The sequence below is a fragment of the Hyperoodon ampullatus genome, assembly GCF_949752795.1.
Source record: "Hyperoodon ampullatus genome assembly, chromosome: 3".
Classification (NCBI taxonomy): Eukaryota; Metazoa; Chordata; class Mammalia; order Artiodactyla; family Ziphiidae; genus Hyperoodon; species Hyperoodon ampullatus.
The window spans coordinates 18846333-18873160 of record NC_136916.1 but is presented as its reverse complement, the minus strand read 5'-3'; the positions used below and the strand labels follow the sequence as shown (position 1 = coordinate 18873160).

General features: G+C 38.8%; 2 protein-coding genes across 2 annotated transcripts in view; one reads left to right on the top strand and one right to left on the bottom strand.

Annotated features, from left to right (window-relative positions):
• Positions 1-15068, top strand: part of LOC307050595 (protein adenylyltransferase SelO-like) — a gene marked incomplete at its 5' end in the record, with an annotated part of 28493 nt that extends 13425 nt beyond the window's left edge. The window contains 9 exons of the mRNA XM_079700709.1: positions 1126-1209; positions 2005-2134; positions 5304-5348; positions 5461-5542; positions 5645-5737; positions 7642-7721; positions 8545-8588; positions 11719-11798; positions 14798-15068. Coding sequence (XP_079556835.1) covers positions 1126-1209; positions 2005-2134; positions 5304-5348; positions 5461-5542; positions 5645-5737; positions 7642-7721; positions 8545-8588; positions 11719-11798; positions 14798-14920 — 761 coding nt within the window. The 3' untranslated portion in view covers positions 14921-15068. The remainder of the gene's footprint in view (positions 1-1125; positions 1210-2004; positions 2135-5303; positions 5349-5460; positions 5543-5644; positions 5738-7641; positions 7722-8544; positions 8589-11718; positions 11799-14797) is intronic.
• A 2520-nt stretch (positions 15069-17588) lies between these two features.
• APBB1IP (amyloid beta precursor protein binding family B member 1 interacting protein) overlaps positions 17589-26828 on the bottom strand; it is a gene marked incomplete at both ends in the record, with an annotated part of 59677 nt that continues 50437 nt past the window's right edge. The window contains 2 exons of the mRNA XM_079699791.1: positions 17589-18092; positions 19595-19698. Of these exons, the coding sequence (XP_079555917.1) occupies positions 17589-18092; positions 19595-19698 (608 nt within the window). The remainder of the gene's footprint in view (positions 18093-19594; positions 19699-26828) is intronic.

The window sequence follows — 26828 nt, the reverse complement described above, 5'->3', positions numbered from 1 at the left end:
AGAATTTAAAATATACAGAAGTGCATGTGAGTTCTGTTCTCCAGGAGAATCATTATTAACCATTTTATCTCACTTCTAGACTTTTTTTCGATGGTATTCATATATCCCCTACAAAAACAGTAGGGCTGGCTTGTGTGTGTCTGAAGCCATTCACCGTGTGGGGTTACATTGGAAGGAATATCTGCCTGAACTAAGAATAACTGTCTTAAAATAAAAGCAAGTCACATATGTACTAAGGTCTCTAGATAAATGCCAAAGGGGGATCCCACATTGTAAAACTTCTTGAAATCTGCTTTAATTACATCCTCGCTGGGTCTCACTGTGGTGGGTGGGGTGGTGAGCAGGGGGGGTGTTTCAGAGGTTTTGCTGTTATGAACTGTGCGGCAGTGACCACCATGCAAGTTATATCTTTACATTCTCGAAGGTGAGTTTCTGAGGATAAACTCCTGAAAGTGGACTGGCTGGATTCGAGTCTATATATGCACTGAACATTTTGATAAGCAGGGTCATCCTGCTCTAAAAAAGGTTGAAACTGTCTACACTGGACACTGTTGCCACCATGTCCAGCTATCCTATATTGGGCTGGTGTATGCATTCCCTGCCTCTCTCCGGCCTCACACTCCGCCCCTATCCATGACCCGCTCCCCCACCTAGGAGGTCACACTCCCTCCCCACACACTGCTGGTGGTCTGCAGCTAAGGACTGTTCTGGGTTACATATCCATATTTTTACCTTTTCCCCCTCTCACAACCTTTGAAAATTAATTAATGTTGTTTCTTTAGTAGTCTCAATTCCATTCCAAATAACATATATTTTTAAATAAATGCTAGAAATTCAGGATAAATGAGAGGAGCTTTCATTTCTTGGGCCTTTTGTTCCTGTAGTATTTGACATCTTTGGTTGTGGAGGAAGTATACATCGAAAGGCTAAATTTAATTTTAAAATACAGTTTTAATATATATTAAGCTATTTGACTTCACCAGTTAAACTTTCAATTGATAATTTGTTTCATTTCTAAAACAAATGCATTTTCATGACCTTTCCTATTCTGTATAAATTTTATACAGTTAAAAATGCTTTATTATTTTGTCATGTTTTGGGCATCTTTTGTTGTTGTTGTTTTAGGTGTTTGTAATACTGATAACTTCAGTTTGTTATCCATTACAATTGACTATGGTCCATTTGGTTTTATGGAGGCCTATAATCCAGGTGTGTATGATTTATATGTATATTCCTTATTTCACTAAGAAAATTATCACTGGTTTATTTTAGATAAACCATTATAGCTAACTCAGTAGTGGGGTGGTAGAAAGAATTGGGTTCATTCATAAAACAGTCATTTTATGTGCTTCTCAATCTTCCAGGTGGCACAGGGATACAGTATTGAGTCCTTTGTGGCCTCTGCCCTCAAAAAATGACATATTAGAGAAGATGACACAACGGGAGGAAGGGAATGTGTTGTCAGACAGACATGGGTCTGAGTTCTGGCATCTGATCCTTAATCTGTGCCCTTGGATGAGTAACTTAACCTCCTGCTTTACTAATCTGTAAAAGGATCAGAGCAGACTTTGTGGGGGACATGCTATCAAGTTGGAGTTTGAAGTACACGTGTGATAACCTGGAAATTCTTGTAGGTTAGAAATGTATTCCTCTATTAGGCAAATAATCATATTTTAAAAGATTTTCATGTGCATGGGTATTAAGTATTTACATTACTTTGAAGTTAAACGTTTAATGTCAGAAAGATTTTTATCTAATATATATAAATTTATTAAGTTTAAATATAAACTTAAAAATGAAGAAAGAGGGACTTCCCTGCCGGTCCAGTGGTTAAAACTGTGCTTCCACTGCAAGGGGCATGGGTTTACTCCCTGGTCAGGGAACTAAGATCCCGTATGCCACGTGGCACAGCCAAATAAATAAATAATAATTTTTTAAAAAATGAATAAACTATCTATTATAATTATCCCCACTGTAAAGCAATAGTATTTTTGCTCTAAACAGATTTTGTACCAAACACATCTGATGATGACAGAAGATATAAAATAGGAAATCAGGCTAATATTGGAATGTTTAATTTAAACAAGTTGTTACAAGCTCTAAACCCATTACTGGATCCTGGGCAAAAGCAACTGTGAGTAAATCCTAAATCTACTAATTAAATCTGTGTGAAAATATATTTGTATAATGATCATTTTTTGAAAAGCAAGAAACAACATTTTAAAAACCATACTATTTAATCCTTAATAACAAAGGCTTTCAAACTATATATATGTGTGTATATTTTTTTGGGGGGGGTACCATTTTGGCTTTTTTCCATAGTTATCAGGATAAAGTGTTTTCCTATTTATTGCCTTTTAGGTGCTGTGAAATCATGGTTTATTTCTTTGATCCAAGGGTTATTATCAGTGTGTATCTGAATTTCTAAGTAGTTGGGCTTATTTTGTCCATATTTTTATGATCAAAGAACGTGTTTGGTAAAATCTAGTCAAAATGTGTTACAGTTTCTTTATGGTCCAACATAATAAATTTTTGTAAATATTTCATGATCATATAAAAAATGTGCACAAACGTTTTAATATATCAAATTGAGTGTATTGAGTATATTATTCAAGTCTTTTATAATTCTGTTTATTTTTTATCTATTAGATAAGTTTGATTCATAAGAGATGTATTAAAATCTCCCACTTTAATTGTATTTTTAGCAAGCAATCTTTTCTAATTGTTTTGAATTTGTGCAATATGCCATTATTGGTACATACTGATTTTTTTCTTATATTTCCTTCAGAAAATGTGCCTTTTATCCTAATACAGTGACCCCCCTTTATCCTGATTAATACTTTTAGCTCTCAATTTCAACTTATCTGATATTAATATTCATGCTTACTTTTGTTGTATGTATTTGCCTTGAATCTCACTTTTTTTTTTAATCTTTATCACATTGTTTTAAAGTATGTTTCTTATAAAAGTAAACAAAACATAGCCAGGTTTTAACTCAATGTGATGGTTTCTGATTTAATAGACGTATGTGGGCTTTTCACATTATAATAATTGATTTATTTTATTCCTTCTGTCTTACATTGTGTTTTATTTTACGTGTTAGTTTCTCCCTATTCTCCTTACCTTTTTATGATTTGAGGAGCTTATCCATTCCTCTCCAACCCCCAACTTTGATTTGGAAACTACTGCATCCCCCACCCCTCACAGTATCTTGTTTTTCTGCCACTTTCTCTACTGTTATATGAGAACAAGTTTCCAAATATTTTCCCTCACTAAGCTCCTATTTGCCCGTTGTTTTTCCCTCCATCCCAATGAGACCTTTAGAATGCTTTTGTTTTACCTCTAATTACCCAACTGCTACATTTTGCTAAGATAGTTTAATATTTTGAATTTCAGACTGTTACTAGGTTTTCCCTTGAAGTATGTCTCTTCTATTTTGAGTCTTCGCTCTTAACACTCCACTCCCCTCTCTGCATTTCTAGTCATTTTTCTGCTTACTAACATTGTTTTTATTATTTTTTTTTAATTCCATCTTGAAGTCTCTGCCTTGATTACTTTCTTAAGTATTTGACTCACATGGGGTATATAGGTGCTATACTTTCTGAAATTTTACATAACCATTAATATTTTCATTTTACTCTGATTGAGATGTAGGATATTAGATAAAGTATGGATTCAGTTGCTTGTAACAGAAATCCCAAATAATAGTGGCTTGAACAAGAAGGACGTGTATTTTTCCCTCACATAAAAGTATGGTAATTCATGTTGGTAATTCAGGGCTGGTATGGGGACTCAGTTTTCTGAGTCCCAGACTGCTTTTAGCTCTCTATGACACCATCCATTGTTTGTGGCCCTCATGGTCTGAGATGGGACCATCTATCACATCCATATTCTAGGCAGGAGCATGAAGAAACGAGGCAAGTCCTCAATATTGAAGGACACACTTCAGAATTTGCACACATCACTTCCCTTATTTCACCTTGGCCAGGACTTAATCATATAGCCATATACATGTAGTGGCCTTATACTGTATCAACTTAGCTAAACCGGTCAACAAATGCCCTTCCCTGTATGGTCACGGGTTAGGTTGGCCACAAGAGAAATTGCCAAGATCTGGAAGGCAGAAGAGAAGCAGCAGTGTTTACACCCAGAGGGCTGGTATAGGGTTGGGCACTATTGCAGCTCACACGCCTTGTCAGGGGCTGCATTTGAGCAGAGGCTTGAGGGAGTAACAGGAGCAGCCACAGAGATATGTGGGGGAAGAGGGCTATAGGCAAGGGAATAGCCTGTGCAAAGGTCCTGAGGCAGGAGTATGTATGGGTGTTTAAGGAACAGCATGAATGCCAGGGTAGCTGTAGCAGAGTAAGCAAGGGGAAGAGTCATAGGAGATAAGGTCAGGAAGGTCAGGGGAGTGGGGCTTCAGAGTGTGTTCAGCATCTGTATAATTTAAAATACATTAAGAATGTTAAGAAGTAGATAATTTGTTTAAAAATGGGTTTAAGGTTAATAACTTTAATTTTTAAATTTTTATGAAGTATTTCACTATTTTCATATGTTCAGGCAAATAAAATGTTATTGTATTGGGTGAAGTATCTGTAATGCCTTATGTTGGGTCTAAGATAATTTTTAAAATACGCCAGGGCTTCCCTGGTAGCGCAGTGGTTAAGAATCTGCCTGCCAATGCAGGGGACATGGGTTTGAGCCCTGGTCTGGGAAGATCCCACATGCCGTGGAGCAACTAAGCCCGTGTGCCACAAATACTGAGCCTGCACTCTAGAGCCCGCATGCCACAACTACTGAAGCTCACGCGCCTAGAGCCCGTGCTCCGCAATAGATAAGACACCGCAATGAAAAGCCTGCGCACTGCAACGTAGGGTAGCCCCCGCTTGTCGCAACTAGAGAAAGCTGGTGTGCAGCAACGAAGACCCCATGCAGCCAAAAATAAATAAGTAAAATAAATAAATTTAAAATAAAATAAAATACACCAAAAAGAGCCATTTATATAACCCTTTTGGTATTATAAAGACATATTAACATTTATCCTATAAGCTAATTGTATATAGTAATATTTCAGGAGTTACCTGATTTGACCTGTACTGTATCCAAATCTTTGAGACAGTAAATTTATATTGACAATTTTCTCTAAGATATGATATACAATTAAATTACTAAATCAGAATCAGTAGTATGTAATCGAATGCTATTTAATGTATGAGAAGGTTCACTTTGTTCATGTAAAATGTAATTCAAGAATGTTAACATTTAATCAAGGTCTAACGGTGCTTTCTTTTTTCTCCCTGTAGTGCTGTTCAGATTCTGGAGGGGTATCCCATTCTTTATGATACAAGGTTTGTTGTTTGTTTGTTTTAACACATGTTAAAGCATCCTGCTTGGTTTGAGGGCAATTCTTAAAATAGTGAGAAATTTAATAACAAATCAAATTGACATTTCTCCTTTTAGATTTAGAGAATTGTTCAAAGCCAAATTGGGATTACTTGGAAAAAACAAGGGTGATGATGATTTAATTGCATTTCTCTTATATGTGAGTTTTATCATTTTATCTCTTTTTCCTGATTAACATTTGAATGACTATTCCGTATATTCTTCAAGAATTGAGGTTGCTAAATATAAGTATTTTCATTAGCTCATGGAAAAGACAGAAGCTGACTTTACAATGACATTTCGGCAGCTCAGTGAGATCACTCAAAGCCAGTTACAGGAGCTCAGCATTCCTCAGGTATTAATTTGTGACTTTTGGCTTTTTTCTTAACTCAGTTTTCTTTAACAGATTTGTTGAGGCATAATTTACATACCCTAAAATTCTACTCATTTTAAGTGTACAAGTCAATGATTTTTAAATAATTTATAGATTTGTGCAGTTATTGCCACAATTCAATTTTAGAACAATTCCATCACTCTGAAAAGATCCTTTTTGCCCATTTGCAGTCAATCCCTTTTTACCACTTCCATCCCCAAGCAATGACTAGTCTACTTTCTGTCTCTTTTCCCTTTCTAGACCTCCTCTGTAAATGGAATCATATGATATGTGGTCTTTTGTGTCTGGCTTCTTCACTTAGCATATTTTTGAGGTTCACCCATGTTGTAACCTGTATCAGTGGTTCTTTCCTCTTTATTATTTTTAAGACCTTTTAAGTACATCTTAAAATATTATTTCCTCTTTATTACTTTATTACTCCCTTATATGGATGGACCACATTTTGTTTATCCAGTTACTAGTTGACAGACATTTGGGTCATTCCCACTTTTTGGCTATTGCAAATAAATACTACTACGAACATTCATGTACCGGTTTTTGTGTGAACATATTTTCATTTCTCTTGGGTAGATACTAGGAGTGTAATTGCTGGATTGTTTAGCAAATTTATGTTTAATTTTTTAAGAAACTGCCAAACTGTTACCAAAATGGCTGTTCTTAATTCAGTTTTAAGAAAGGTGTTGCCTTTTTATTTCAATACTAATCTGCTACATTTATAGAATAATATGGGTATTAACCAGAAGACTCCCACTTATTATAGATTGTTAGAAACATAGCTCTATTTATAAGGTGTAAGTCTTTTATATTGCAGTCATTGTTTTTATTATTTTTCAGATGAAAGTCTAGCCATATTTTTTAAAATTTCAATTTCTTCATTATATTTCATGACTTCTGTGTTAACTAAAAAAAATTATTTATATATAAAAACTATTTGTATATAGTTCTCACAGGTATGTAATAGTCATAAATTACATTTTTAGGAGTGGTTTGAATAAAAGAATGTCTACCTATTCAGCAAGAAATCCAGCAAATGTTAACCAATAAGCATCTTTGATATAATTTAAAAATTATTAATGAGCTATCAGAACTAATTATCATTTAAGGTGAGATTTAACATTTAACATTAACTGAGACAAAGTAATGTTAAAGTGATTTGAACGAGTTCTTGACAGATGTTAATATTTAAATTACTGAGTGTTGGGAAAATTTGAGAGAGATTACACTTTTAATCATTTTAATAGTTAATTTCTGTGTCTTCTGAATTTCAAACCTTTTTAACTCCCTAACTCTTAACTAGAGCTAATAGCTTGTGTCCCCTTAGCCTTTATGTATATTTCTATAACACTTCTAAAATGGCATTGTCTTATTTGTTTACACACTTTCCTTTTTAAAGGCAGGAATTATGTCTTATTAATTTTTTTATCCTTCCCAACTAACATAGTTCCTAGCACATAGTTGACATTCCATAAATATATGTTAAATGAATTAATAGATAACTAAATAAAACACAGTTGCAAATTAAATTTTTAAAGTAAATTTTATATTAAGTGAGTTTTCCCTATTTAAAGGGTTTTGATAATGTAAGTATTCACATGTAATGTCTATTTATAAGAACTATGTATATTTTTTATTTCTCTTAAATCATGCCATTACATGGATCTCCATGAATTAGAATCTGAGTTGAAAGTTTTATAAAGAAAAGGAAAACATTATTCCTTTTTAGTACTACTTCTACTTGAAATAGAGAACCTTAAGAGAAATCTGGATGTTATAAATTATTGTTAAAGTACATAATTTAAGGGACATGAAGTTAAAATAAAGTGAACAAGTATTAATAAGCAGTCTATTACTGTATTTTCTTCCAGCAATTCTGGGCATTGAAAACGATCTCAAAGCACAAACTCTTTCCTGCCTGGGTGTCCCAGTACCTTTTGAGACTGAAGAGGTAAGGTAACCTAATCACTTCTTGAGAAAGCATGTAATGTATTACTTTAGCATCGTCAACCCATCAGATTCCTCACTTCCTTTCCATTTTTCAACATTTCCTTTTTATTCCCGGGAAGTCTGCTCCAGCTGAGGAGTGTCTGGTAACATCTCACCCACGCAGAGAGCACCCTTCTGTTCACCTCAACTTTGATCATGCCGTTCCCCTGTGTCCTGAGCCCAAGTCTGCCAAGCCTTGAAGCTCTGGAGAGAGCGAGCTCCCCAGGCTTTCATCCAGTGTCTATAAATTGTCACATCTTATACAATCGTCAGAAGTTACTTTGCTTTGTTAACTGTCACAATGAATCGGAAGCAACAAACATGAAAGAGTAAAGAAATTGCAGGTAGTGGTGCCTGAAGGGAGAGACAGGAAAACCACAGGACGCACAGGAGCAAATAGCCTGTCACAGTTTAATGGCAGTTGAGGGCTATTCATAAAGATGACCCTGAGTAATGAAGAACAAGTTAAATTATTTTCAGAAAACTATGTTTTAAGATAAGGAAAGAGAGGTGCCAGAGAGTTTAGATTTTTTTTTTAGACAAAAGTATTTTTTTAATTGGTAAAAATAAAAGTTTTGGTATTATCTAAAATAACTAAATAAGGTAGTAATTTATATATTGTTTAATCAAACAGGATTTTCTGTCTTCCTTTCAGACACTGATTCAATGTGATTTTTAATTTTTTTTCAATATTTGTCTTGTGAAATAATTCTCACCCTTTTGGAAAAAAGATATGATTTGGGGAGACAGTGATTAATTCTGTTCTTTGTTCTGTTCATTTTTAGTAACATGAATGATTCAGATTCTGAAAGAAGAAAAAGAATGACAAGTAGGCAATCCTTTTGATTTTTCCTTTGTTCTGTTCGTTTTTAGTAACATGAATGATTCAGATTCTGAAAGAAGAAAAAGAATGACAAGTAGGTAATCCTTTTGATTTTTCCAGCTTTAAGGATTATTACATAAAAGCAACAGGAAGTAATTACTGGAAGTTATTACTCCCAGTTTTCAGCTCTTGTTTTTAACTACAAAAACTCTAGATGAGTGTATTTTAGTTGAGTTGAAGTGTCATATATGAGCCTTTCCAATTTCAGGTGACTTTTAACTTGATTATGATAGCCCTGCTTTCAGTAAGTTTGCATATTGATGTTAAAATAATATGGCCTTAAAAGATGGTGGAGAGACAAGGAAGGTGGTGTGGTTTATGGTGGAAAGAACATGAGTTTTGAAATCTGACAGATGAACCTCATCTTGCCACTTTTTTGCTGTATAATATGAAAGATATTTAACTTTCCAATTTTCAAGGCCCTTAGCTATTATAAAATGGGCATATTTTGCAGGGATGTTGTAACGATGAGCAATAATATATGTAAGTTATCTTGTTACAGTGCCTGGGCCATAATACACATGTAGTAAATGGTAATGCTAAAAATAAATCACCTTTATATACTGCTTTCAGTTTACCATGTGACTACACTTGGCTTGGAGAAGAAAAAAAAGGGAAGTTAGTCCTTTTTGCAACATGGGTTCTAAGAAGATCAAAGAAGTTAAGACAGAAGTACTCAAGTCCTGGAGTACTCTTGCCTTACTTAGGACTGCTGTGGAGAGCTAGTGTGTGTCATCAGGGCGGCTGATTCATGTTGATGAAATAAGAGTGATACTAATATTCCATGTTAAGTTAGAGGATGAGACTGCTTCTTGACTCAGGACACTATTGTAGAAATAAAAGCAAGTTGAGTTTTTACAAGGAAGTGAGTAATCAATCTTTGGGGATCAGCATGGATTTAGCTGCCAACCACTTATGTTCACTGGTGCAATCATACAGAATTTATAGGCCAGCTCAATATGGACTATATCAGCAATTAAGAGAAAAAAGAAATTGAGAGAAGAAAATGTCGTGGCTGTCTTCAGGATTTGGATTTGTTTGGTTATGACAGGATGGATGAGATGGTAAGATGAAAGACATTTAGTGAATTCAAGGCTGCAGCTTTGAATTCTTTTAGAGAAATAATAAATGCTGAACAGTGTACTCTCAAGGAAAGGAAAAATTAATTTCCACAATGAGCAATGGGAAAAAGTTCCAGACGAGATTAAAAAAAAAGTACAGAATTAGATAACTTCAAAGAATCCTATGAACAGATCTACAATTTTCTGATTTCAGGTAGTTTGTACATATCAACACATAAGTACTTCTGCTTGCAGCTACAAGTCCCAGCATATTTTAACAGTATTTCGTTGCCAGGTTTCTATAAAGTGTTGGTCAAGTTTGTTAAACTTTTAATTGGGTGACTCCACTCTCCCTCTGCCTAAGTCGACTGCTTCCACAATTTCCCTTGCATGTCAGTTTCCTTTTCGTCTAAGGATTATATATATTTATTGTGTATATGTGTTTTTATTTTAAAAGAGTTCTGCATGAATTCTTTAAAATTTGGAAGATGCAAACTTGTAGAAAGAATAAAAAGATTCCCATCACTCAACCACAGTTGCTATTCACTTTTCGATGCATTTATTGACACTTCTTGTCTCTTTTTCTGTGTGTATTGATTAGGAGAAAATGTAGTAGTAATCATGTTATGGTATAATTTTAGATCCTTCTTTTTTTCACTAAAAATAAACATTTCCCTGACTACTTCATTCTTTATAATGTAACATTTTTAATGACTGCATAATATATCTTTGAAAGGGTATGTAATGTTTCACTTAACCAGTCCCCTATTAATAGGCATTTAAGTTGTTTCTAGTTTTCCTTAATATAAATAATGCTTTTTAATGTTTAAATTTGTTCCCATAGACTATATTCCTAGAGAAGTAGAATTACTGGGTCACAGGGCACTTGTATTTTAGATTATCTGTCATGTCTTGGCAGCTCTTTAAAACCAAGTCAAAGTGGAATTTGTGTGTTCCCTCCATTCAAGTAACTCAGAAAAATGTTGTTCAGAATCACAAAACAGTGATTTCTGGAGTCCTCTCAGAATTTCAGGCCAGTGAGGATAAACATCCCTCCTTTCCACCTAGTTGATAAATTATCTTGGAAAAGTCTCATCTCAAATAAAGACATAATTTCTGGAATGTGCCATTATTATAATACTTTTCTTTTAAAGATTTAATTTTATTTATTTTTGGCTGTGTTGGTTTTTCATTGCTGTGCACAGGCTTTCTCTAGTTGTGGCAAGCAGGGGCTACTCTTCGTTGTGGTGCGCGGGCTTCTCCTTGCGGTGGCTTCTCTTGTTGCGAAGCACGGGCTCTAGGCATGCGGGCTTCAGTAGTTGTGGCACATGGGCTCAGTAGTTGTGGCTCGCAGGCTCTAGAGTGCAGGCTCAGTAGTTGTGGCACACAGGCTTGGTTGCTCCGCGGCATGTGGGATCTTCCCGGATCAGGCATTGAACCCATGTCCTCTGCATTGGCAGGTGGATTCTTATCCATTGTGCCACCGGGGAAGTCCCTATAATACTTTTTAGTATGAAAAAGTGCATGGTTACTATAAAAAATATAAATTTACAAAGAGTTTTGCCTGCATGTAACCTTTCCTATTTGCTCTTGGCAACAACAGCATTAAGCAGTCCTACTGAGTCAGACCTGAATTCTGTGTTTGAAGATGTTAAAAGCAGCAACTTTTTCCTCCCTTCATTTGGGCTGCAGGATGAATCTTCTACTTTCTCCCAGCTTTATAAAATGCTTAGTGAACTGAATATGGTGAAAACCAAATTAATGATGAAACACTGAAAAGAAAAGTAAAACATAATATTGCTCATGATGCGAAAAAAAAGTTTTTCCTGTACCATAAGATAATAAATACTGTACATTGTTTATAAACAATCAGAATTGACTGATGCTGATCATTCTTCTCATTTGAGCCTTCCGGCAAAGTTCTTAAAGGTTATGTCATTTCAGTGGTAATTTCACATGGCCTGTGTCGACTTAGTAATTATTGTTCCATGATGAACTTTTCCCTCTTGTTTAAGCTGTTAATCCTAGATACGTGCTGAAGAACTGGATGGTAGAATCCGCAGTGCAAAAAGCAGAAAGGAACGATTTTTCAGAGGTAAGTTGGTTGACTTTTCTGGGCTTATTTTTATTAATTTAAAACGTATTGTACTTTAAACACCCTGATTTTGTTTGCAGACATGCTAAACCATACCTTTGCCAGCACCAGCTTCCCAGCTTCTCATTACCTGGTCTCTCTTTTTTTTAAATCAGTGAATCATTTTCTCATATTTCAAAATTTACTCTTTAATGTGTTGAAATTTTTATATATTCATTTGATATATCTACATTATTTGAACTTCCGAGGGTCTGGTTCTGCTAGTCATTGTTTATGTTCAGGGATTTTGGATTTCAATCTCAGAAATCCAGTGAAGCCTGATTTGAGGGTGCATCTCTCCAGAGGGAATTAGCTTTTGCATGTACCAGGCATCTATGGCACTAGCAACCTGGGTCCATGAAATGAAATCTTGACGTCCGTGAAGATGAATGCACTGCATCTATACACATCAGCTTGGATGAATCTCACATATAATGTTTGGCAGAACAAGCAAGTGGCAAAGGAATACATACAATGTGTTACCACCCCAATTTACTCTAAACATGTAAAACCATGTCTTTAGGGATATATGCATATATAGTAAAAGTAACAAAATGAATAAAGATGATATCATCTTTGGACAGTGATTGATTTGCAGTAAGGAGGAAATTTGAGTTAGGGAAGAATATTCAAGGTTTCAACCATATTGGAAGCATTTTATTTCTGAAGCTGAGTGGAGGATACACAGGTATTTGTCATATTATTCTGCATACTTTCTTCTATGCCTCAAATATTTCCTAATTAATTGTTTAAAAATGCATTGCACACAGTGTATTTCTTAGAAGAGGAACAGCCCCAGCACTCTTGCTGTCACTCTTCTGTCCTGCACTGGAACAGACATTATTAATGATCGCGGCCCCCTTTCTCTCTCAAATGGGTCACAGCCTTAGGATCCTTCTCATCACAGCATGCTGTGTAGTCACTACCAACTGATCAGAGTGGGCACGACAGAGAAACTGTTCTTGCTATTTCTAATTTGGAACTTGCATTAACTTTACATTTCGGTAGTTTAATTAGCCTGACAAATCTAAGTTTTCATTTTAGAAAATAAAATATTTTTAAGTGTAATCTTTTTAGGGTATTAAGGAAAAACAAAGAGAAGGAAGCTAACTCAGTATTTATCTTTAGATAAATTAGTCTAAGCTGGGGAAACTAAACAGTGGGTTTTTTTTGTTTGTTTTGTTTTTTGCGGTACGCGGGCCTCTCACTGTTGTGGCCTCTCCCGTTGTGGAGCACAGGCTCCGGACGCGCAGGCTCAGCGGCCATGGCTCACGGGCCCAGCTGCTCCGCGGCACGTGGTATCTTCCTGGACTGGGGCACGAACCCGTGTCCCCTGCATCGGCAGGCGGACTCTCAACCACTGCACCACCAGGGAAGCCCCTAAACAGTGTTTAATAAGATGTTTTTGTTGCCTTGTTTCACCTTCCTTCCCTCTCTTTTGTTCCCTCCCTGTTTTCTCCCTTCCCTCAAAATTATACTTGAGTAAGGATGCAGTGCCCACCTTGGGTGGGGAGGTGTCTTCCTAGGTCCAAGTAAACATTCAGATTCATAAGACTATTACAGACTGCTTTTGGCCCCGCTTGATTCAGAAAGATACAGGACAGAAACACAGCTTACCAGCAGGGCACCATTAGGTTCCTCCTTTGCAGGAGTTCTTGAAGCATCCACGCAGGCAGGGAGGTACAGCGGTAAAGCTCAGGTGCAGGGGGACACGATCCACACTGGGAAGATGCAGGGGCAGCCCTGGCTGAAAAGCTGCACGTTCTACGGAAACCAGTATCTCTTCTAACAGCTCCATGGGCATAATTTCCAACATCCCCACAAGAGACCTGCCTTATACTGGGAGTCCCTACACTAAAGAAAGTCCAACGCATTCTATCAGGTGTTTACGGTCCTCCCAGGACAAATGCTATGTGTCAGTCATAAGCCGTGTTGTATGGTGATACAGTGGACATACGTATACCACCTTATCAGGTTACCAGGGGAACAGATCCAGAAAGTTAACTAAGGGTTAAATTCTCATGCAGGAAAAGAAAAAGATCTTGTTAAACTTTTAGACCTGTAACTCTTTACACATACACCTTGTGTTTACATTCCTGCATCAAACATTTCTTGAGAATTCACCCTCTGCGAGTTGCTGTGGAGAAGTATAAAAATCTATTCAGGGAGCTTTTAAACTAGTAGGTAAGATTAGATAGGTATAATATTTATTATATATACTTTTTAAATGGAGGTATAGTTGAAATATAACATTTTGTTAATTTCAGGTCTACAACAATTATTTGATATTTGTATCTTGTGAAATGCTCACCACAATGAATCTAGTTAGCACCTGTCACCATACACAGCTACAATTATTTTTTTCTTGTGATGAGAACTTTTGAGATCTATTCTCTTAGCAACTTTCAAATATACATACAGTATTATTAACTATAGTCACCATGCTGTACATTACATCCCCACGACTTAATTATTTTTATAACTGGATGAAAATATACATTTTGATCCTAGAATTATTGCTGAAAGAGGTGTGTTTGTGGATCCCTCAGTTTATACCATGGGACAAAATTGCAAATGAAGCAGTATGAGTTGGAATCCATGCCCTTGATTTGGAAAGAGCGTAAATCATTGACATCCTTTTATTTTTATAAATATTTTAGAAAATTATAATTCTCTTAATGCTGTCAAGGAATTTAGAAATGATCGGGAATTATATGTATTCTTTGTGACGCTGTACATATTCACTCTCCTGTTTCAGCAAAAAACTACTATTTAAGGAACTTTCTCTGGAACAACAGAAATTTTAAGTAACAGCTATAGTTGAAGTTTCAATGAAACATAAAATGTTTAAACATTTTCATGCACATTTAAAATTTACCTTGTCGTCTCAGAAATTTAGAAAATTAATAAGGGTCCTGATTAAGATAATCTATATTTATCTACTTTAACTTGTTTACCAGGTCCATCTCCTCCAGCAAGTTCTTCGCCGTCCTTTCCAGAAGCATTCTGCAGCTGAGACAGCAGGCTATTCCTTACCTACTCCTTCCTGGGCCAAAGATCTCAGGGTTAGCTGCTCATCTTAATTTGGGAAAAATCAATTAAGGGATACTTCTATCACCGAACCCAGCACAGAATAATCTATTTGACAAACTCTTAATGACCACCTACATTTTCTTGACAATCCTGCATTTCATAATAATGGTTATATCTAAAAACATTTTTTAACCAAATAAAGTGGACCTATTCTCTGGAACATGTTTGTGGTCATTTTTGTTTTAATCAATTTAATGAATAATAACTACCTGAGTTATTCTCAATAACTAAAAAATCTTATAACAATCTTTTAATGAATTGGTAAGTTTTCATCTAATACCATGTACCCAGCAATTTGGGGCACATCAAATAAGAATATAATTTAATTGTACTCCTCAAGCTTTTTTGTCTTGTTATAGTAATTTTCATTTACCAAAGAGAATAGTTTAATGAACCTGATTTACCATTCAACCAGCTTATTAAGTATCAATGCATGATAAGCTTGCTTCATGTACACCCCTACACACCTCCCCCTTGTTCCTAGTTATTGTTTTAATTGAGGTATAATTTATATATCCCCAAGTATTTTAAAGACATTCCCAGACATAGTTTCATTTAATCTATGATTATTTCTGTATCTCTAAACATTAATGACTTAAGACACATACATATAATACCATATCACCTTAAGACACTTTTCTGTCTGTGCATAAACTGAATAACAAATATGTGGTGATGGACTGATCAATCCCTAATGGTGTTGAAAGAAGGGATGTGACTGGTCACTATTCATGATATGTATCTGTTATTTATGTAGTGATTTGTGGGTTGAAGAGCTAATAGCATGTTTATACTTTGCATAATTACTAACTACTAGTTAAAACTAATTACTAGTTAAAATAGCATGGCAGCAAATGTGAACCATGTTGGGGAATAGTGTTATTTAACTAAATTGTGGTAATTGAAACTTGTGCATGTTGAACTCTGCAAAGAAGGACCATCTGGACCATCTATTTCCTAATGTTTTCTTTTATATCCTGTAATAAAGGCAGGGATGGAGAGAGACAGTGCATTCAACCTTTTGGTCCACCAAAATTGTATCAATATTTTGACCACAAAATCGGTTAATTCTTTTCTGTAGCTTTTCTAAAATACACATTACCTAATGCTAAAACTCACAAACGTTTTAATGTTTGGATTTTTATAGTTTTTCCCCATAAAGTAAATGTACAGTATGGATAGAAGTTAGGAGACCCGGGTGGCGACCCAGCTCTGTGGGATGTAGGTTAAGCACATCTTCAGGCCTCATTTCTTCTCTGTTAAGTTAGGAATATGTTTGAATTGATGGTTTGGGGGTCATCTGTGAAGCCCATAACAACCACATCTCTCCCTTTCCCTTCCCCAGTCCCCTGGGTCCTACTCTCTGAGCCCTCCTTTTCCATAGTGATGGGTCCCAATGCTTAGGAAAAATTTAGTGCACCTTACCAGTTTTAATTACTAAATATTTTGGTTTTAAAATCTGAATTTGCTTTTTCATTGTTGTTTTAAATGTCAATTTAGAGCTTACTTTTTTCCAAATATTAAAACATAAGATTAATTATCTTCCTTAAGTAGAAAATAACACATTAGTTATTATTATTATTTTTGGCCACACCGCCCAGCATGTGGGATCTTAGTTCCCCAACCCGTGCCCCTTGCACTGGAAGCATGGAGTCTTAATCACTGGACTGCCCAGGAAGTCCAACACATTAGCTATTATTTTCTACCCACTTTAAGAAGATTTTGAGGTGTTTTACATTAAAAAAAATAAAATAAAACAGAACCATGGAAATAAAACTAAGAAAATCTAAAAGGACTCTCAGAAGCCAATTAGAAAGAGAAGAAAGATAAGGGTAATAGGAACTTAAGATAAACTGGTTGTTAAAATTAAGCATTAAATTTATCTGAGGGAAAACATTCCTGGTTGAAGAATGTAATTTGATTGCCTTTTCCTGTCTTTAAATTTTTATTTATAGCAACTTATGGCATTATAATAACAGAGAATCCAAAAATTATCTAAAAAACTTTTTTTTCCCCCAATTACTATGTTATTCAACCATTAGAAAACCGAAACCAAACTAGGGTATGTCCAAGACTCCCATCAATCAAGCAATGAGTCTCAAAGAAACTAAATTCACTCTACCTCTCCTGGTTTTTTCTTTTTCTTCTTTCGATTTTTCTGAAAGTTCTGGAGGTCATTGAGATGGAGATGGAAAATATGTCGAAGATCAACAAGACTTTAGAAGGCCTAGGATTTTTAAAAGGTCAAGTATATTATAAAATAGAACTGATATTGCACTAGATTTATACTGATATTTCTAGAAATACCATCTTAAGGAAAAAAATTTAAACTTTTATTAATTTGATGCTTCGTAACATAATAAAATAAATGAACATAAGACATCATTTTAGTTAACTTGGAAGGGAAGGTAAAATCCATTGAAGTGGAAGTACACAGGAAAGATACGTACATTCAGGCAGATATTCTAAATTCTGTGTTAGGTTAAGGATTATGAATGTACTCGAGAAACAGGGAGACGTTTCCTATTTGCATTTCTAGTCTGAATACTTCAATACTGTATTTAAAATGAACAAGATGTCACGGAAACAAAGTAGCAAAAATGCACTTGAGGTTAGCAATGATTACACCCATCACCCAAAGATACTTCTAGGTTTCCCTTAGGGCATGTTGCTTCTCTTCTTTTGCAAAGCTTTCATGAGATCCGACATGAAATCCTGCTCCCCGCCGGGTGGTCCCGGGTTCGCCTGCCTCTTGGGGGGAGCTGGCGGCCTTTTGACCACCACGGGGGTCGGCTTCGCGGCTTCGGGGGCGAGGGCGGGCGGGGGCGGGGGCGGCGGCAGGGAGGACCCCGCGTCGCCCGCAAACGACGGCGGCGGTGGAGGAGGCACGAAGTTCGGGGGCGCGTCGCTAAAGTCGGGGGGCGGCGGAGGGAGCTCGTCGTCCTCCAGGGGCGGCGGCGGCGGCGGGGGCGGCGGCAGGAGGTCGTGGGGCGGTGCGGGGAAGCCGGCGGCCGCGCCCTTGACCTTGGGGGCCATCCCTGGGCTGCTGCAGCCGACGTCCGAGGACCGTCGCACGGGAGGGGGCGGAGGCAGGCTGGACTTGGGAAGGGGCTGGGCCATGGGCGCTCCGGGGTCGTGGCTGCCGAGGCCGGACTTCTTGTCCTTCAACAAAGCGACAACAGCATTTATTCTTGACCACACGGCCACGTGGACATGACAGTTCCCGGACAGGTGAGTCTCCGGATTTAGGAAGCGTCTGCCCCCCGAGGGGGAGGCTCAGTCCCTCAGTCCTGAGACTCCAGGTTGTTCCTGAGCTAGCTCACCTCATATTTATATAATGTAGCTTCCCCCAGGAGTTTCAGGCAGCTGAATTGAATCCCTCTGTTTTAGTGATAATTATCATTGCAATTTACATTTTATCAGGCTTTCATTTTATTTCTTTCTTTGCTTAATAACCTCTTGCCACTGGAGATTAGAAATTTTTTTTTCCCCCTAACAAAGTGCCCTTATGATTGAGTTTATTTTATTTAGTTCAACTGCTTAGCATGATAAGAAATTAACTGGTAATGTATTTTAAAAAAAAATTCTGAACAGGCAGTTTGGGAATTAGTGTTCACGCATAGTTAAGTGATTTCTATTCTGGGATCCTTTTATTGCTTTCAGCATTTAAAAATGTTTTTCTTCAGTTGGCATTACAAAAACCATGAAAATAATAATCTCTGAAAGTACACTGCAAGATGAGATTGTCAGACTTGAGAAGCTAACAAGAATATTAGAGAAACACACCTTTAATGGTCTATTGTGGTTTTCAAAAATTATAAGAAGCTCGATAAATACAGGATTTAACTGTTCCCACCACTGGCTGATGGACAAAATGAAAGGGGAGAATGAAGTGGAAAACTACTGAAACACATTTAAGACTGGTTTGAATCATACATGGGAAATATTCAGTGGAACTTGTATGGTCAATTGAGTCATTACCAATTGGACTAATAACTAAATTATAACTTTTAGCTATAATTTTTAGATAGATTTAAATGAATCTTCATTAATCTCCTCTACTAAAAAAAAAGTTATAGAGAATGTTACACCAATTTGGAAATTATTTTAAAATGAGTTTTCTTCTCTGTCACCCTGAGGACATATGTAGAACGTTAACAGAAAAATACAATAATGAATATTTTATAGTGGGACCCTGTCAGTACTCTTCTAATCTGGTTTGGGGTCCAGATAGCATTTAATAAAGGGCTTCTGACTAACATGTTGCTCTAATTTATTCAGAAAAAGTAAGTAAAAATCCCAAGGGCTTAAAATGCAGGTGCCACTTTCAGAGAGTGCTAAAACCACTTGACTAAACCAAAAAAAAAAAAAAATTGCTTCAGTCAAAATAAATGTAGCTAAACTAAAAATAGTTACCAACCCTCAGCATTAAAAAAAATTCTTACATTTTCCCGAAGCTGTGATAGTTGGTTTTAATTTTCCATTCTAGCCTATGTAACTTTAAGATAAATATATATATATGAAGCAATTATCTAAATGAAATTACAGTGACTTTTGAATTGTTGGAACTCTATTTTCTCCTTTTAAAAGAACAGTTATTAGAATACTGCTAATGGTTTAGAATATAGGCTTACAGGTGACAGTCTGATAGAAGTGGGTCTTACCTTGGTTGTTTCAACATGTCTCTGGGCTTCTCCGAGAACAGTACTCATAGAATGTGCTGTCTGGGGGATCTGACCATTGGCCTGGGTGGTGCCTGTTTTAACTCCTAAGGGGGAGGAAGAGAGACAAGAAGAGTGGGCAAAGGCGGGAGGGAAAATTAGGAGTATGGGATTAACAGGTACAAACTACTGTATATAAAACAGGTGAGCAACAAGGAGTTACTGTATAACACAGGGAACTATACTCAATGTCTTGTAATAACCTATACTGGAAAATAATCCGAAAAAAAAAAAACCTGAATCCCTTTGCTGTACACCTGAAACTAATACAATATTGTAAATCAACTATACTTCAATAAAAAAAATTGTGGGCAAAGTATTTTCAACATTCTTCAGAGTTAATCTGAAAAGACAAAGCAGTTTTATGTCTCCAAAGCAAAATGATTCACAGGTACACAGGGCTTTCGAAAAAACCTGAGGTTCTACGACAATACTTCATGAAATTCAGCAAAACATTCAGGGAAATGAATACTTCATACAAGCAACAAAATCTGGATTAACTGGGGTCCTAGAGAACAGTATGTTCTGCTTTTAAAAACTTTTTGGTGACTGGAAAATGAACCTTGAAAACCTCCTTTATAAAAGAATTGTTGTTGTTGAAGATTTTTCTGAAATGGATGTATCCGGGTTCATACCATGCTATACACGGGAACAACTTAACGTTATCCTCAACAAAAAATACTTTGAGCACAAAAACAGTAGACAGGGCTTCCCCAGTGGCGCAGTGGTTAGGAATCCGCCTGCCAATGCAGGGGACAAGGGTTCGAGCCCTGGTCCGGGAAGGTCCTACATGCCATGGAGCAACTAAGCCCGTGCGCCACAACTACTGAGCCTGCGCTCTAGAGTCCGTGAGCCACACTACTGAGCCTGTGCGCCTAGACCCCGTGCTCCGCAACAAGAGAAGCCACCACAATGAGAAGCCTGCGCACCACAACGAAGAGTAGCCCCCGCTCGCCGCAGCTAGAGAAAGCCTACGCACAGCAACGAAGACCCAATGCAGCCAAAAATAAATAAATAAATAATTTTTTTTTTTTAAAAAAAGGTGGACAGAGGGGATTGGGCAAAATATACAAACCCCCACTATATCCTGAAATTAGATTTTTTCCCCCCCAGGAAGTCCTGATATGTGCTTCTTTTCCTGCCTTTTTTTTTTTTTTTTTTTTTTTTGCCGTACGTGGGCCTCTCACTGTTGTGGCCTCTCCCGTTGCGGGGCACAGGCTCCGGACGTGCAGGATCAGCGGCCATGGCTCATGGGCTCAGCCGCTCCGTGGCATGTGGGATCCTCCCGGACTGGGGCACGAACCTGTGTCCCCTGCATCGGCAGGCAGAGTCTCAACCACGGCGCCACCAGGGAAGCCCTTTTCCTGCCTTTTTATTTGCCCTTTTGCACAAAAGTGTGCCTAGCCGAGGTTTCACAGTTTTGAGAGTCAGAGAGAAGCAGCTGTGTGTTGATGTCTCTGGCTCCGGAGAGGGCATCCCGGGGGGAGGACAGCCAGCTCTCCACACACTGAGCCTGCTCCTCCCATGACTTAACTGCCTCCCAGACCCCGACCTGAGGTCTCCTCCCTGCGGGAATCCGAGGTTGCCTTAGCTCTGCTCAATACCAGCTGTTCTGCCAAATATTTATGAAATGACTGTGTGCTTGCTTCTCTAAATATTTTCCAAATATTTTGAAAAACCCAAAACTCTACGCAACAACTCAGAGAAGGTCATTAAGTACTTCAGGAGACAGGGAAGAAGGGAAGGTCTGATGAGGAATCAGATACTTGCACTATCTCAAAGTATCTCTGTATGAATTATTAGGTACAACATGAAAAAATTGCACAGGAGAGAAATCGGACAGCACGTTAGCCAAGTGGTCAGAATGAATGTTTCCAATGAGGGGCAGTAGACACCATAGGGCTCCGACTGGGATACCCCGAGAAGGACACGGCAGCTTCGTCCTGCCCCAAACACATTACCTGAGATGAATTACGAGGAAACATCAGACACATCCAAACTGAGGGACATTCTATAAAATAAATGGCCTGTATTCTTTAAAAACTGTTAATGTCTTGATAGACAAAGAAAGGCTGAGGAAATGTTCCAGAGGAAAGGAGATGAAAGAGACATGATGCCTAAATGCAAACTCCAAATCTGGACGGAACCGGTGCCAGGAAAGAGCATCGCTGTAAAGGCATCATTGAGACGACTGGCAGAACTGGGATATGGGCTGTGGTTTACATCAATATGCTCTATCAACATGAAATGTTAAATTTCCTGAATTTGATAACTGTACTGTGGTTAGTAAGGGAATAGCTTTAATTTTTTTTTTTTTTTTTTTTTTTAGGAAATACAAAAGGAAGATTTAAGGGACAAAGGGACACAATATAGTCAATCTACTCTCAAGAGGCTCCAAAAATAACGGTCTAGGGACAACATATGGCGGGGTGGGATGGGGAGAGGGGGATGATACAGCAAATGTGACAAACACTCAGTATCGGTGCCCTGGGTCAAGAATCTATGGAAATTCTTTGCATTATTCTTGCAACTTTTCTGTAAGTGTGAAATTATTTCAGAATAAAAAATATGTTCGTGTCCATTTATACCATCAAACGGCTGGAACAGGCTATACCAACTTGTTCTGCTGTAAGGTTTTTTGCTGTAAAATGCATGCTCCTCATTCAGCAACAGCAGCCATCTCCTTGTTCAGAGCTGCCCTCCTCGGCACATCTGCTCGGTGCTGCCAGAACTTAACACCCTGTGCCACGTAAACACGAGATTATCTCTAAGACTATTTAATGTCTCTCTCTGATTAGCCACATCTTTGCTCTGGAGGGCGGAAAGTAACAGGTTTAAACATCTTAAGGGCTTAGGATGTTTAAGAGTTTTTCATAAGGTCTTGTGTCCCATCCCATGCCGCCCCTGAGAGATTTAAACCCCTTAGATTCCAAAGTGCTCAATCTCCTCATTTCCTCTGGTCTCTTCTCTTTCCCCTCTTCCCTCTTTGTATGCATATTCAAAATCTTTCTTTACAGGTAATGGAAACACCTTTGTATAAACAGAAACCAAAGCTGAATACTGAAGACAGTTAGGGGAAATTCCTTGAAAGGGCACAAATTATCAATATATATATTTTTTGCTTCTTTTGCCCAAACACGTATAGTCTGATTTCTCAAAAACATAGTGCACACTGCTATGTAACCAGGATGTCTAGGTCTCTGCCAGTCTGCGGGAACAAAAGAAGTCACGTCTATAGCAATCTCTCAGATGCTCCAAGCCGCTGTCCTCCCTTTACCAAGAAGTCCAATCTTTTCTGTGGGTTCTCTGCCCCATCCTGAGACAACCCATGGGTACCCACATAACTCATATATCCTGTAGGTGCCACCGATTTCGGATCTAGGTTGTCCTGGGGTCACAGTATTAATGTCCCAGCTGTCAAGTAGCAACACCACCCCTTCTGCTGCCACGTCTCTCTGGCAGACCTCAAAGGAACTAGGGGTGGGAAGTTTATTAAACACATATGAGACCAGCATGGTTTACAGAACTCAAGTGCATTCCCAGGGGGGGAATGATCCCTCATCCCTTTCTTCACCCATGTGGTTTGTAAAGGGCCGATCCTACTACCACGTGTACTGGCATCCTCTTCAGTGCGGCTACGTGATTTAGGTATAAGCATGCAATGGAGCCCTTCCAGGGCGTTTTCAGAAGTGGGGCTCTCTCTTTGTACTAAGATTTCCAGCTGTGTGAAAAATGTTAGCCTAGAGAGCCAGTGGCAGTCCTTGCCACCTCATGGGGACATTGCCCGAGAAAGAAACAGCATCTTGATGACTTCGCTTAACGCCCTGGATCCCGCTGTGCCTGAAAGCAGCCTACCCCTGGATTTCCTAGTTTTGTGCCGTAATAAATCTCTCCCCCTTGGTTTTTGTTGCTTAAACTAGATTGAGTTGGATTTCTGCCAATTGCCACGAAAGAGTCCTGATGAAAAACAGTGGCTAAAGTCATAAAATCATTTAATAAGTACTAAAAAAAAGCCTCCATGGCTGTTTCCTAATATAAAAGAAAAAACCCTGCCATTTATCAAGAATACATTACTTGTTGCTAAACACTTTGGATGTAGAACGATGCCTCGAGATTTTCAATTGGGTAATCACAGCAGACGCACACAAATCGCCTGTGGTTTGACTCCCAGCCAGTGACCCTGCACCACTTGGCCTTGCCTCTCCAGGACTCTGGGTCAACCATGTGAACAGGGAGAGGGCAGGAGAGGAAAGGGATTCCAGATGAAAAGTTGAAGCGGAGGAGGCATCAGACTGATGGGGCCTGGGGTTGATTGTCTCCAGGCTCTATCCGATGGTTTTAGAGCAGGTCCTGCCCAGGGAGAGTTAGTGCCCGCGCAAGGTCTCCTCGGCTGCAGTTCTTGTTCTGATCTGTCTCTCGTGGGTCCAAGGTCCAGGAAATCTGTCCTCTGTGGGTGACCCCCACTCTGCAAGCCAATGGCTCAGAAAACAGTTGTTGGGGTGATGAAGGAGGCTCCCTGACTAGTGCCCCAAACAGCCCGAGGTTCAAGTGAGCCCATCAGCCAGTAACTCCTCTGATCCCAAGGAACATTTGTTTTTTCAACACTATTCTTGACATTTACCTTAATTTTGGCGGCAGAGGGAAGAGGGCTGTTGCAAGGAACGTATGGTTTGATTTGTCCCGGGCTCCTGGATGGACATGGGTCCCTTAAACACCTTCCAAGAGCCCTAGTGATTTTGTGTGATGAGTTTAGGGGAAGAGAGAGGCTTGGATAATAATATACGAGAAGAACTGAATTTTAAAAGATGGCGTCATTTCAAGCGGGTCTTTGTTGCTAAGATGTGATCACGGTCATCGTGTACGTATGTGTATAACTGAGAAGAATGAACTTCACGTTTATTTGAAAGTGGCTTCCCTTCCTTCTAAGCTCATCATCTTCAGTTCCTTCCAAGCTGGTCACTAATGTAGCTCTTTAGAGCTTAAAATCCTACTCAGCAGGTGCTCATGGCAATACATTCTAAGGCATAAACTGAAAGACAGTTTAAATTGAGGACTTTTTTCCCCTTAGATGCTCAAATGGAAGCATTTAATAATAAGCAGGGATGCTCTCAGTATGGTTTATTTTAAGATCTCAGCACATTTGTCCTATGTAGGGCTGCAGGGCTTAATTTTGATAAATAAGACTCTACAGCAGAACCAAGATGGGTTAATTTACTATCTACTAACGGATATTCCGTCAAGGAAAAGATCCTTTTTTTTTTTTTTTTTTTTTCAGTACGCGGGCCTCTCACCGCTGTGGCCTCTCCTGTTGCGGAGCACAGGCTCCGGACGCGCAGGCTCGGCGGCCATGGCTCACGGGCCCAGCCGCTCCGCGGCATGTGGGATATTCCCGGACCGGGGCACGAACCCGTGTCCCCTGCATCGGCAGGCGGACTCTCAACCACTGCGCCACCAGGGAAGCCCAGATCCTCCTTTTTGATCAATGGACATCTCATCTGACTGCTGCAATCGTGTTCTTCAAAAATTGGATTTAAGCAATTCATTTAGGAGAAACGGAATGAACATGCATTTTGCATTTAGTATTAAGGGCGTTCACATTACTTCACCCTCAGAGAAACCCTACCAGGTGTTAATTCATTTTTCCATTTGTCGTCCCAACCATCTTCGAATTCTAGCCGAATGCCTGTTATCTGCCCAGCACTGCGGTCCGTGCTGGGAAAAGTATGATGTACCAGACAGAAACAGTCCCTGACCTCATGATTTCCTTCAGTGCCTGGAGGAAGGAACAGATACTAAACTAATAATCACACAGATTATTAATTATGACTGGCCTACCAAGGACAATTCATTTCAGATCTGAGGCTGGGCAGGAATTAGCCACAAGAAATCAAAGAGCATCATAAACAGAGGAAGAGCATCTGAGAAGTCCTTGAAAAAGGACGGTGCTTGGGGCTTTGAAAAACTGGGAAAAGCAGATGGGTTCTGTGGCAGGAACAGGAAGACAGGGGTGGGGAAAGAGGCAGGTGAGATGGGCGAGGCTCATTTCATGCAGGTTTTGGTGGCCTTGCTAAGGACTGGGGACTTAATCTGAGAGCAGTGGAAAGCATCTGAAGGGCTGAAGCACCACCCCATGGGGCCAAGTGAAGATCATGGTGGCTAGGATTTGATGGCAATGGAGACAAACAGGCATGGACAGGTTTGACCGATATTCAGAAGGTAGAATCAGCAGGATTATGGGGTGACTGGATTTGGAGGTGAGTTTTCTTGCATGTTTTCTGCAGGAGCAATTGGGCAGATGATGATGTTATTTATGGAAGCAGAGAACAACAATGGGGGAGCAAGTCTGGAGGGTAAGAGGATGAGCTCAGTTCTGCAGATGTTGAGTTTGAGGTGTCTGGGAAGGATCCACGTGAAGCCCATGAGCAGACAGTTGGATACATGGGTTTGAAGGTCAACAGAGAAGCCTGGATTGGATTTACATAGCTATAGGTGGTCAGCTCATACACAGTGCTGGGGGTGGATTAGATCACTTAGGGAGATAGTGTCAAATGAGGATAGGGTTAGGATTGATGGGTCTTGGGTAGTTTAAGGTGGGGTTGAAGAAGAAGAAGAAGAGTTACTATAGGAGGTTAAAAGAGTGGTCAGAGAAGTTGGGGGCGGGGTGGGGGACTTGGAGTGTGTGGTATCTGGAAAGCCGAGAGAGGAGATTGGTTCAAGGAGGAGTGGTCAGTTGTGTTGGGGTTGCTGAAAGGTGGACTAAAAAGAGGGGTTTACAGTAGTTTGATTTAGCAACACAGAGGCCGCTGGTGAGATGAGCAAGAGCATTTTCCACCAGGTAGTAGAGGCAGAAGCCTGACTGAAATGGGTTGAAGAGTGAAAAGGAAGTAGAAACATGGAGACAGCAAATATGGTCCACCTTTTAGAACAGTTGCTTGTCAGATGGGGCACTAGCTGGAGGGGCATTTGGAGTTGTAGGAGGGTTTTACATTTGATTTTGTTTCTTTGAAGAAGGGAGCAATATTGATGAGAAGAAAACAGTAGAGCAGGACAGAAAGTAGAAGAGAATGGCATAATCACACATCTCTCTGGTCTTTGTCCTGGGTTCCTGGCACAGAACTTGGTATTTTCCAAGCTATCAGAGTGTCTTTGTTATTCAGCCCCTAGGAACACATCTGAG